This window comes from Perna viridis, chromosome 6, assembly GCF_037379345.1.
Source record: "Perna viridis isolate PV_CMFRI_1.1 ecotype Kerala chromosome 6, ASM3737934v1, whole genome shotgun sequence".
Classification (NCBI taxonomy): domain Eukaryota; kingdom Metazoa; phylum Mollusca; class Bivalvia; order Mytilida; family Mytilidae; genus Perna; species Perna viridis.
Window position 1 is genome coordinate 39704322 of NC_142450.1, and position 13684 is coordinate 39718005.

Consider the following 13684-nt stretch of genomic DNA (forward strand, 5'->3'; position numbering starts at 1 on the left):
AAACTTGAGGAATTTTCAATGGAAAACCTTTGGGGAAGGGGTTCATTTGTTTATTTTATGACTTTAGTTATATAATAAAAACTGTGAAAAATAACCTCATTCAAAAGCTTGAAAACATTTTAATGGTATCTATCACTTTTTGTATTTGCATTCTGTTTATAAGAAAAATCAGCTTTTAGCAAATTTTGTCATTTTCACATTTCAGCCTTGACTATTTCTTCAACCCTGAGCTAGTGCTGAACTTATATTTTGGCAAACAGGCAGAAATGCCTTTTAAATACATAAATTATAAAACCTATATAGGTCTACAAAAATCCCTCAGGTAGGGTAAAAGGGGTTATGCTGGTCTGTGGTCTACTAAATGAGTAGGTTTTGTCAGTTGGAAACATTTCAACCATTATTTTCATAGCTAATATAGTATGTAGATGACAAATTACTTACAGCCAGCTTTTGTTTTGCAAGACTTTGTATTACTTGGGTTACTGTTCCTGATGCTTTCTATGCCATCATTTACTGTTATCACTTGAAACCAATATGTCATATCTAAAAATATCATGAATAGAAATTTAAAAAAAAAAAATGCCACGAAGCATCAGAAAAATGTTGATTAATATAGAATGGTATCTGATGATTGTCAATGGCTACGTCTAAGTAAAATAAGAAAATTCCAGCTACAATTGGATAAAAAAATGCAAAATAAAAGATAAACATAGCATTATCTAATAACTGGTCCCTGAAATTGAGGATACAAAAGTGTGATATACAGAGTGAAGAATGAATAAAGGACATCTAAATACATTTCTATTTAAGTCGGAGAATTTCAAAATAAGCCAAGGAAAATTGTATATAATGCCAAACATTCTGTCTTTTGGTTATTCTGAAGAAACCACTGAAAAAAGGCTATTTATCATAGAACCTTATACAAATATAATGCAAAATTATTATTTCTCATTTAAAAATTACATATTTGATTGCAAAATACTTATGCTCTATGAAGAGGTGTAATATATAAGTGAATATGTAATTAAAAAACCCATATAACTATGCCATTAAATGTACCTTCATGTAGGTTCTCCACTGTGTATAAGATTCCACTGTTGGTAGTATTGATCCTTGAGGGTAAAGGATTCGGACCTGACACAGTATCAATCAAGTAGTACATTATATCTCCATTAGGTAGAGCAGGAGCAATCCAGTTCAGATCTAGACCGGTTGACCCTACTTCAGTACAATTCAAATTGGTTGGTGGATTTGGTTCTGCAAGGCACAAAACGAACTCATGATGAATACTATGGCAAGCCAAAATGGACAACAATGCCTATTTATTAATATTTATAAATATTAATAATTCATTTATAAATATTTATCAATTAATTATAAATATTTGTAAATCATTTATTAGTATTTATAATTGAATTATAAATGAATTATAAATGAATTATAAATATCAATAAATGAATTATAAATATTTATAGCGAGCGCCGCGAGGCAGTGTGAGCTCTACGGTTATTATGTGTAGTTTCTAACTTTTCCTTAAGGTTCCCCAATATACTAAGCAAAAAAAGTCATATCCCAGAAGTAACAAAAAGTGAATGTCCTTACAGAGAAAATTCATCATTTCCTTCAATCAAACAAATAAAAAAAATATAGGTTAAGATTATGTTTAAGTAAAAATAAATTCATTTTTCTGATAGTTTTCAGGTCTTTTTCTATTTTTTTTTACTTATTTAAAGAAGTGAATGTTATGTTTTTAAAAACTTCAGGAAACACGTGGATGTGAAAAAAATGTAACTCTGATTGTATCATCAAAATCAAAGCATAGCTTTTCTAAGATAGGAAAGGCAATCATTTTCTTGTTTGGACTTTGCAGCTGTAGTCTGCATTTTGTTTACATCACATGATATGTGTAAAATATTCCCACTATCCGTGGTGAACTGTACTATTTCCGGTAACTGTACAGATTGATCTGACAGGCCAAAACTGAAATGGATACTGCCCTTAAGGGATCAAAAATGTACAGTATTGCGAAGTGCTACAAAGTTATTGACCATTTTGAGAGCAAGGTGAAAGGGGGTATGGAGTTGGAAGTTTGAGAAAAAAATTGTTCAAGTTATTCACTCCCCCATTAATTAACAAGAATGATTTTCAAATAGGAATATTGATTTTGTACAGATGGTACACATATGGTAAAACTCACGGTGCTCGCTGATTTATGCAATGCCAACCCCATATTAAATCAATTATAAATATTTATAATTCAATCCAAAGTGGTAAAAAATGCCTATTTATAAATATTTATAAATGAATTATAAATATTTATAAATGTAAGACAATTATTAATATTTATAAATAACATCATCATCATGAATTTTAATAACTGAATTACAAATATTTTTAATTATTTATAAATATTTATAATTAAACATTTTTGTCCACTTTGGCTTGCCATAGAATACACATGTCTGGAATTTGTCCCACAATTTTTTTTCAATCAAATTAAACTTGCAGACTAAATTTTGAAAATTGTTATACAGAGAGTATACATATTGAAATAGTTACAATCTAACTATGGAAAAATAACTAACCTAATGTAATACTGACAAAATTCTTTAAACTACTTTTACTGACATCAAGACTTTTTTTCTATCACCCATTGATAGCAGTGCATGGGATACAAAAAAGTTCTTTTGTTTACATACTTCAAGATAACAATATTGAATAAACAAAAAACCATAACAGTTTTGAAAAAAGAAATAAAGAACCAACTATACTGCCCCCTTGAACTCAACACCATATCCAAAACCTACTGTACAATGGATATTGAGTCCTATATATAGAATATTAAGATTACTTACGGGTTATCACAGTTCTAAATATTTCTGTGTAGGCTACACTTTCTAAACTGTTACTATGAGCTCTCAATGTTATTTGATATCTGTGTCCATTCAGGGCACCATTAAGTACCACACTGGGAGCTGAATATGTTTTGTCCTGAACTTGTTGATTCAGTTTTGAGTCATTAATTGACACAGTATAATGAGAGACAACTCCTGTGTATTGCCATCTAACTGTAATTTGCCCATCAGCAGCTGCAAGATCACTACTGGTCAAATCCAAAGGTCCTGGTGCAGCAGGAGCTGTTATAGAATATAAAATTAACATACTTTTGTAAGAAAAATGCAATGAAATTTCACAGTTGCTTTCTTTATTTTCATCTGTTAAATCAAATTAAAAATGTTGCTAACTAAACTGTAGAAAAATACTGAAATACTTGTGAAGATTGATGAAGATTAAATTGAAGTGTGAAAACAGTGTATGATATATGAAAGAGTGATCAAGGGAACCAAAGTTATAATGGTAATCAAAAGAATGTAAAATCACTTACCTTAATTGAATATTCACAAATGGAGACTCACATGTAAAGTTAAAACTCATGATAACTAGAAATTAAAGAACCCCTCTAACCACCAATGAAACCATATGGCCAAAATATATATGAAAATAAATAGCTTTGCTGAGCGCAGTATGATATGACGGCAGTGGTCAAACCCTGAACATTTGGAGCAAGTGTGGACACAACATTAGTTTTTGACACACTTAACCAGAAGGACTTACAATTCATTATGAATGCAACAAATGGTTTGGACACTATATTCCACAAAATTTGAAATTCAATTAAAGCATAGAGATATCTGAAATGTGAATGAAAAATGCAGGCAGGGATTTTTAAGAGGAATCAAATAAAAAAAAAAAATTTGAAATCGGACCAAAAATATGAAAGTTCAACTTTGACCCTAAAAACTTGAAAATGGTCCAAAAAACATAAAATATGCATGATACATTTGTTCACCAGAATTAAATATGGAACATAATAAAAAAGTAATAATTAAAATCAGAATAAAACAAACATTCTACATGAGTTTTAATAAAACTTTTATTTACCCTTTTTCTAAAACAGTAGGGAACATAAAATCCAAACTGAATAGGAAACTTTGTTTAGTGGTTAATGAAATCATATCAAAATTTCATAACAATTAATTAAATACCTTTATGCACATCCACATAAGGGTAACAACAAAATTACTGAACACCAAACCTATTCATAATCAAATCACGTCCAAAATAAATTTAGCAAAATAGATATTACACCACCAAAGAAGCTGGTACTGCAATGGTCCTGACTTGGTACAGGCATTTCAAATGAAATGGTGGGTTAAATCTTGGTTTTACAGTGTGCTAAACCTCCCTCTTCCTTTGCTGCATGAATATGCTAGCGGTGATTAAAAAGCATTTACATACTATGTCATAATCGGTAAATCTGCGGTCACATCAGCACAAAGAACAATTTACAAAAAAAAAAAAACAAAAAACAAAAAAACAAAACAGTCAATACTCATTATTTTTAAAAGAAACTGAGTATTTTTCAACCCAGGACTGATATCTAAAAAGGGATTAGGTAAGAGACATTTTAAGACGCATTTCCTCATACCCTTGATTCAGGAGTCTGTTATGCAGATATTTATACATATGATACCCATCTTCCTACAAAATTGTAACAAAATCTCTTGAACGGTTAAGGAGGAGTTGCACTTACCGTTACAAGAAATGCTGATAGATGGATGGACAGACGGACAATCAGGCAAGATGATACCTATATACTCCCTCCCAAACTTTGGCATGCCATACAACATGATTCCTTTTACCCCAAAGTTTTGTTGGTAAGAGATGCAAACAATAATATATTTACTACATCATATGACTTTAAATACATCAAGTGACTCAAGTTTCAATTAGACACAAATGAATGCAAAATAAAATTGATGTACAAAATGAGTTTATCTGGTAAAAAATAGAAGCAATTTGTTTCACTCTGACACAGACCTAGCTATGAATTGTCTCATTTTGGTCAAGGAATTGATGTGTGATGTATAGCCTGATTAAATGAGATATGATTGATGATGATGATGATGATGATGATGATGATGGATAAGAATAAAGTCATATGAATAAATTAAATATAGATTATGATGGGAAAGTATGGAATGCCGTAACTACCTTATGTTAAAAACTTTCATTATATGATGGTACTTCAATATTATACGATGGTACTTTGACATTATATGATGGTACTTTGACATTATACGATGGTACTTTGACATTATATGATGGTACTTTGTCATTTTGTAAAGACAAAAGGAATCATAAGATATTAGAAAAAAACAAAATGGAGGTATCATTCATGCTGAGTGTACTAAAGGAGGTTGATTTGAAGCATGCGTTGGTACATTTTGAAAGATAAAAGATAACACCAAACATTGTGGGTATTTTTTCGAAACATGAATTAGAAGCTCTAGGAGTTTCAAATACAGCAGAAATGATGAAGCTTCAAATTGAGTGTATTCAATATAGGACTAATAAACCATCGAAAATACAAGGAAGTTCCGGACCCCCTTAATTTGACATAAACAAATCTACACTTGAGAATTTACTTGATAATGGATTTTTGATCTCAGATGTTGCAAAGCTTTTACTTGCATCTGAACGTACAATGTATCGAAGAATGGCTCAGTTTGATCTGAGTAAATGTACATTTTCAGAACTTAATGATGATGACCTTGATGTTGCATTGGGAGAAACTATTCAAGAGTAATCAAGGGAACCAAGGTTATAGCGGTAATAACAAAAATGCAATCCAGGGACAAAGACCAGATATGGAAAACAGACAAACACAACAAAGAACATAAAGTAACTAAATTCATACATACAAATGTAACAAAAGCAAATAAGCAACTACAACTCCACTAAAAACTGGGAGCATGGACCAGGTGCACCGGTAGGGTAAGTGTTCTCTGCTTTTCTAGAAACACCCGCTGAGTTGCTCATAAAAAGTCAAGTCCCGGGTAAACAAACGAGGAAAGGAAAACTATGACCTGCTGAATAAATCAGTATTTATGGTGCAGATGGATACACCATAACAATCCACGAGTTCATAATGACGACCATAAAACTTCTGTAGTGATGACTTCAATCTTGTAGCAACATAACTCTGTTCCAGAAGCCAATTTGTTAGAGTTCTAGTGCAATAAAAAAAGTCTATGTAGTTTCAGCAAGCTCTGGCATAATGTATGAGTTGTGATATGAACACGCAGGTGCTCAAAGGATGTTGCCACAGATGAAAGGAAAGTTGACAATTCTGAATGAAAAGTCACACGTTTGTTGTAAGGTTTGGTCAATAGTTTTCCTTTACCATCGATTTCTAAGTGTAAGTCAAGATATGAGCCCGACCTAAGAGTGTCTGTAGTATCCTTTATCTCAAGTTCTTTGGGGTAGATGTGATGTATCAAATCCCAGAAATTAGGATTGTTTAAAGATATTATGTCATCTATACAGCGGAAACTGAGATTAAAGGATCTAGCCAAACTTCGGTGTGCCTCTAAGGGTTAGATCGGACAAGGGACTAGTAAACGTGTCAGTTGCAGACTTTATGCTCAGTGATAGGGACGATCTTCATTTTTTGCTCGAGTTGTTTTGGTACAAATATAGATATCTTAGGTTCAATTGAATCTCATTTTATATGTGATTTGTTGCTTAAATGTTTTTAATGTGAGCCTTGTTCCTTGATATTGATTTTTTGTTTTGTTTTGAATAAATTTTTGTGTCCAAGTCTACTGTTTGTTATATGTATAATATTGTTTTTTGTATGACCGTTTTTGTTTTATTTGTTGGTTTATTGTTTTGCAATCCTGAATTGTGAAATGAAAATAAAATGTATTTTTGTGTTTTTATGCCGCTGCAGCTAGGCGAAGGGGGCATTGAATGTTACCCTTGACCGTTCATCTGTCCTTCTGCCTGTCGTCCGATTGTGGTTTCCACACTTATAAGTTTGCCTCATCCAAATTTTATGAAACTCATAAACAGTGCTAAGATTCATAACACCCAGACAGAGTTAGAATTTGAATAGTGAATCACTTGCGTTCTGGAGTTATATCCCTTTATAACTTGCAAAATTTGTTTCCTCACTCTAAGTTAAGTTTACCTCGTCCAAATTTATGAAACTCATACACAATGCTGAACCACAACACACAGGCAGAATTTGAATTTGGACAGTGAGTGAATTACTTTTCTAAGAGTTATGGCCCTTAATAATTGAAAAAAATGGCAGTTCGAAATCAAATTTAATGTTGAACTTGGCCGAAGTCTGTATGGTATTCACAGAAATGGGGAAGAAAAGCATGGTTCATAGAAATTGGACGGATTTGATGCCAGGCAGGGCATCCATGTCCCATGGATACGTCCTCCAATTTTTATTTTTATATTTGCAGACCATGATTTTTGTTTTATCTATCACTGTTTCTGTGGCATTTTAAGCTTAATGGACATGTCTTTCCAATACAGTTAAAACTGGTTCTTTTAATTGCTCCTATCTGTGGATGCATGAATATCTAGTGATCTGTGTTTATGACATTTTTTTTTCACATCTCTGGTTTTATACTTTTCCCAAATCATGGAAACTGCAATTTTGCTGGTCAATGACAAAGGTGACTAGAACAGAAATTAGAATGGGGTTTCCATATATCTTCATGCAGCAACAGATGAGAGCAATTAGAAGCAGATTAAACAGATTGATGTCTTTCCAAAGTTATTGGACTATATTCTTGAACAATGTGCATTTTTCCTTTAAGTGGAAATACATAGAATAATACTGGGGTTTTGGAGTAGCATGTGCTCATTGCAAAACTGTTTAATTTTACATGTTTTTTACTTATTCCCAATTGTAACATATTCGTGACAAATTTATTTTATTTATAGTCAAACTTTTGTTATCAATGGAATGATTTAGTAAGAATTTGTTATCAATTGATAAGTCAGATATATTTTTAATACAAACAAATGTTCTAGTCACTTTAATTTTTACACACACAAATGTTCTTGTGCAAACTTTTATAATAAGAAATAACAGCCCATCTATGTAATGCATTTTCAGCTCTCCTGGCTATGTGAGCTATTGCCATCACTTGGAGTCTGTCATCTGTAATTTTTTTCAAAAATCATTTTTAAAACCAATGGATCAAATGGTTTGAAACTTTGCAGGAATGTTTTAATGAATGTGTACTACAACAATAGCACATTTGTTTTGATTAAAAAACAGGGCTGCTGTTACTACATATGGAACATCGGGGCAAATTGTTGTTTTTGGCCAATATATCGAAAATCTGACATAGAGTAGAAATGATCAGGACAATACGAGTTAGCCACCCTACAATTCTGAAGTAAATCTGATGACCCACCCGAGAATTCTTGCCCTTTTTTCTTTGTTAAGAAAATCAAGATCTACCTACCCTGCAATTTTCAAGTAAGCCCAATATCTATCTTGGAGTTACTGCCCTTGTCATCCTTTTTTTAAGTATTTGAGTCACCTGGATAGCTATTTCATTTCTTTACAAAGCCTCTTCAAATTAAAAGGAGTTTACTCCTACCAAAACTTTGGATGAGTTGTTATCACCTAAATCTGAGATGGGAAATTATTATCAACAAATCTGTGAATAGGATATAGTCATTTGTTTCTCCGTATCAACATAGGGGTCATATCTAACACCAGATCAACATCAAACTTGGTATACAAGTTTCCCATGAAAAGAAAAAGGACTAATTGAATTTCAAGACCAGAGTTCAATGGTCATAAATAGACTTAAACATTTTTTAAAGGAAGAGCCTACATGCTACATGTATATAAGGTCAACAAATGCAACTATATAACACTTTTTAGAATTGGTTTGCTGAACCCAGTTGAATGTAATCAGGTCAGTGATGTAGTTACCCCCTAGCATTATGGACACAAATTGAGGGTTTGTGAAAAGTTCCCCTCATGAGAGTGCCCTTATTTGTTGGGGAGCACATTATTTGCATGTAGACTATATTTGATTGTTTGTATTAATTAACTTAAGTTGAAGTTGTTAAAAAGTTACTAATATAAAGAGATAATTTGAATGTTTGAGTGTGCTTTTAGATCACAAGTAAAGGTGGGGTAAGCTTATATCACCACTTATCCTAACCTCAAACAACTTGACCCAATGAACTTGACTTCCATTATGTCTGTCTTTTGATGAAGAGAGACATGTTATTTCAGTCTCTCTTGTTCTTTTCAGTGACGCTTGTCCAGGCCACACCTTGTCTTTTGACCTAGACTTTAGATGTATGGCACATGAGTGCCAGAATGTGTGTCGTGACCGTCAGGTCAAATTACTGTTTTAGTGTTAACTTGTTTCAAGCACGTTTCTATCTTTTTACCTAGGCTTCAGATATTTGACTTTTACACATATGGTGTAAAATAATTGTTGTAACTTTGACACATTTCTTCCATCATAGATAGTGATTTCATTTAATAGAAATGCAAACAAGCAACTTTTGAATTGATTGATATAAACCATGAAATTATGTATGAGACTTTATGTACAAGAATTGAATAGAAGTATACACTGTTGAAAAATCATAGTTTTACTGCTATTATATTCAGATAATTGTCTTGAACTGATTGTCTCCAAAAGATCTTTCGAATTTTTCAGGATCCACATTGAATTAATACCACTACCGGAGTAACAAGTATTGTGGTAGGACTGTAGACCCTCTTTGACAGTTGTGAGTATAGAAGTTAAAAGTTTTGAAAGAAGTTCGGTGGTACATTTTGCAGATCCAGCTATGAAATGTTGTTTGTATGGATTCTTGTGGAGTTTAGGGATCCAGTACATAGACCGTAAATCACAATCATCGTCCTTGGTAGAGAGACCAAAAGAAAATAGCACAGATTTATGGTTTTCAGCTATCTCTTTTTTGGAGAATGTAATGGTAGGATAGGTCTTATCATTGCTATTATTTTCTACGTCTACCTCATCATTTGTTTTTTTTTCTAATTTCCCATGATTCCTTGTGTCTTTACAAAATGACAAAGTACCATCATATAATATCAAAAAGCTGTCATATAATGCCAAAGTACCATTGTATAATGTCAAAGTACCATAATATAATGAAAGTCTTTAACATAAGGCAGTTACGGCGTTCCATAGGCATGAAAAGAACCAAGTTGATGCAGTATAGATACAATAAGTAAATTATGATTTATTTAAATCTCTATACAGTAAACATACAGAACATTAATTAGACAAATCTATTGGTTTATTTCATTTGACTTTTAACCTTTCATACAGTAAACTTACTTGTAGATATAGATGGTCCTTGTGCAATGACTCTCTGGGTATCAGGTCTGCTATTGCTATCCACAGATATTATGAAAACAGTGTACAAATGTCCTGGTGTCAGACCTGTAACGTTTGCTTCCAGATTCTTCCCTACTGATTCTTCATTGGGGGGATTTTGTATTTGAAACTTATATTCTTCAATAGCTGCATTTTCGACTGAAGCATTCCATTCAAAAACTAAAAATGTCTCTGATCGAATTCTAAGCCGAATATTTGTTACTTTCAATAAGCTCACTGAAATAAAGCAGAAATCTAAATAGTTACGACTTTTTCTATGTTTAGTTTGAAACATTATCAGTATAAATTTACCTTCCTAATAAAGATAATGTATCTGCATTATAATATTATAATATTAGTGTCTTACTTCAAAATTTATTACTGTACATCATAAATAGGGGGGTTAATAAAGTTTTTCAAACAAAAAATTTTATTAGAACACAGATTTTGAAGCGTAGTTAAATCATAAAAAATTAGATGAGATATTGTATGTTTTCTTCAATCAAAATAAGATTTTTGAAATAAACTGTCAGTGGGGTTAAAAAATAAGCTCTGAATGTATGCACCCCTCTTTTTTAATTCCAGGACAGAAAGCCTAATTTGCAAATTCTTCTTAATTTCTATATTCTACAGCTAAATATGCTACATGTAAAAAATGGAATATATATTGGTATCCATAATAAGATAAAAGCCTGTCATATTTCGACGAAAGTGTCACCTAATTTTTGATTAAAATAGGGGTGGGCAATACATATAAATGCAATGTTTTATTGCAACATAAACTGGATTTAAAAAATAAATTCAGTGTTATATTGATAATTACAATGCTTTGTACAGAAGAATTTAAAATTCAAAACTATTTTTTTGTATTTAAAACCAATTCTGGTAATCAGATTTGACTAAAATGTATAGTAAGCACCGTAAAAAAAGAAGAAAAAATAAACAAATCAAATACATGTATACTGACCATGTATTTCAATAAGGATATGTAAATCCCATTGGAACTAACAGAATCTACATGTATATATTGTTTTTTGCATTTGCAAAATTGGAAATTATTCTATAATAAAAGCTCTGATAATATGACTGGAAAACTGCTTGTTTGCGATGAGTTGGTCGCTTAGTGGTGATTGACAGTTAAAGTGTTCTGTTGGGTGTTATAAAACGCATGATAACATAAGTATTCTGTACATTGCTTTAATTTTAAATAAAAAAACTGCAAAACTAAGTTTCAGTACATATTTCTGGACAAAACGAAAAAAAGGTAAATGGGCACAACAGTGGCAAAAAATATCAAACAAACTATTTAAAAAGTCAACCACGAGTGTAATACATATATAGGAAAACTATGCTTCTAAAATACTTGTCGAATGTTTAAAAGGGGTAACAACTCAGCAGAAATTTGCTTTTAGAAAATGATGTACAGAACACAGTTATAATAGTCAGGTATAGTAACTGCAGGGAGTATAGCTTTGATCGTTACACATTTTACATGTGCATGTTATGACATTTCAGCAAACCTATCCTTTACATAGAAAAGCTCTTTTTTTTCAACTGAATAAAGCTGATCAAGGTTTAATGCATGAGAACACATACAATGACATCATTGCTTCTCTGTATGCCAAGACAAACTGCATACAATGATTTAAAAAAGAAAATACGATGCAAGACCTATAGTTATTGAAAGCTCAAGTAATGGATTCTCAGTTTTCCATTTCCATATTGTTATCATTTTTAAATGTTCAACACAATTATGCAAGACATCTTAAATAAGTCAAAAATGCTAATTTATCTTATGGACAGCATCTGTGGATCTTCAGTGTCAAGCAGAAAACAATGTAGAGACAAAGTTCAAGTACTATACAGCAAATGGAATACATGTAGACGTTGTTATTGAAATAATTTAACAGTACCTGATAACTAGAGTATCCCATAAGGACAACAACGTTCGCTTGAAAAAGGAAACAGTGGCCGCTTATGTTTGCGTTACTCATAATAACCCTGAAGTCACCCAAAAGTTACTCTTTTGTATAAAGTTCGTAACAATTCATTTTTCAACAACTACATTTGTTGTGCTATATGGATTTTAAGCGAATTATTTCACAGCAAAAATAAATATTTTATGTAGGCCCATTAAGCAAGGATTGTAAATAAAATAAATATATGAATATGTATACATGAGAATCCCCAGCACTGTTCCCACCAAAACAAGCCATACAAAGTGAGGCCAGCAGATGACAATCTGACACTTCCCAAACTTTGAAAAGACAAGTGGCTGCATCAGCTATACATGTTGGTACAGGATCAGTGACCAAATGTCCAGTGTACACAATTATAAAAGTAAGTAGTCAGAAGCACCATATTGGCACCGTGACTATTGATAGCCAGCGGGATTTTCTAGTCACAGATTGAGGAGAAATTTATGCTTGTCTAAAAATATTGAGAGAGGGAACTCTGAGACTGCAAGGTTCAAAAGATCGGCAGCCATTAAGATCGTTTTCAATTTTCAATTGTTTTGGTTGGTATTCATTTCAATGATTGCTGCAAAATATCATGTTATAATTTTTCAATAAGGCAAGACGACATTGACATAAATTGATATTTTGCTGTGGCACCCGCTATAACAATTTTTGTCATTTATTTCGTGAGAATAACAATTTTAGAAAAATCTCATCATATGACTTGTTGACGACAAGCTTAAATTGAAGAATGATCATTTGACAAACTGCATGCCAATTTTCAGCTATATGTGATGAAGTGAAATAAAACTCAATTAATATGGGACTTATTATAGGGTGGTCACTGGACTAATTGAGCTCACTTTAGTAGACTATAAATATTTTTCATAATACAACATGAAAATTTTATAAAATAATGTGATGCTTTTGCAGAATTAGCAATTATTTTGTGAAATAATATCAAATATTGCAGTGGTCCTTGGGTTTAAGTTGCCCCAATGGTGGAACTTTGAGGAATCCTGGCAAGCCACACAAAGCGAGGCCCTATATTGGTGGTGCAAATATTAACAACCTGTGGGATTTTCTAGCAGCAGACTGAGCAGAAATTTTTGCTATTCTAAAAAAAAAATTAAGGGAGGTAACTCTTTGACTGCATGGTTGGTCGGGCCCATTAAGATTATTTCCAATTTTCACCTGTTCACTTGGGAGGTTTAGGGACTTTCTGTGCCTGTATTGGTAAAAATACAGTCACAGCCGGTGGCAATTCATTTCTTGTAAGGGATTTATAAGTAGAAATTCTTACTCCTAGGGTACTGTCTGGCTATTTTGTGGATAATGTTTTCTGAGAAAGTTGTGCAGCAATCAGCCACTAAGTACAAGTAAAAGTGAAATATTGTTTCTACGAGGAGCTTCTAGGGTTTCAGGGATAAGTAAAGCATTAGCGGGGCAGATATTTAAATTGAGGGAAGATGAGGG

General features: G+C 32.3%; 1 protein-coding gene across 14 annotated transcripts in view; it reads right to left on the reverse strand.

Moving 5' to 3' along the window:
* Window positions 1–13684, reverse strand: part of LOC148614921 (receptor-type tyrosine-protein phosphatase eta-like) — a 118153-nt gene that overhangs the window by 65999 nt on the left and 38470 nt on the right. For all 14 annotated transcript variants that reach the window (XM_088589445.1, XM_088589453.1, XM_088589446.1 and 11 more), the window contains 4 exons: window positions 10212–10487; window positions 2856–3137; window positions 1060–1257; window positions 442–543 (listed from right to left, as the gene is read on the reverse strand). In XM_088589445.1, coding sequence (XP_088445571.1) covers window positions 442–543; window positions 1060–1257; window positions 2856–3137; window positions 10212–10487 — 858 coding nt within the window. The remainder of the gene's footprint in view (window positions 1–441; window positions 544–1059; window positions 1258–2855; window positions 3138–10211; window positions 10488–13684) is intronic.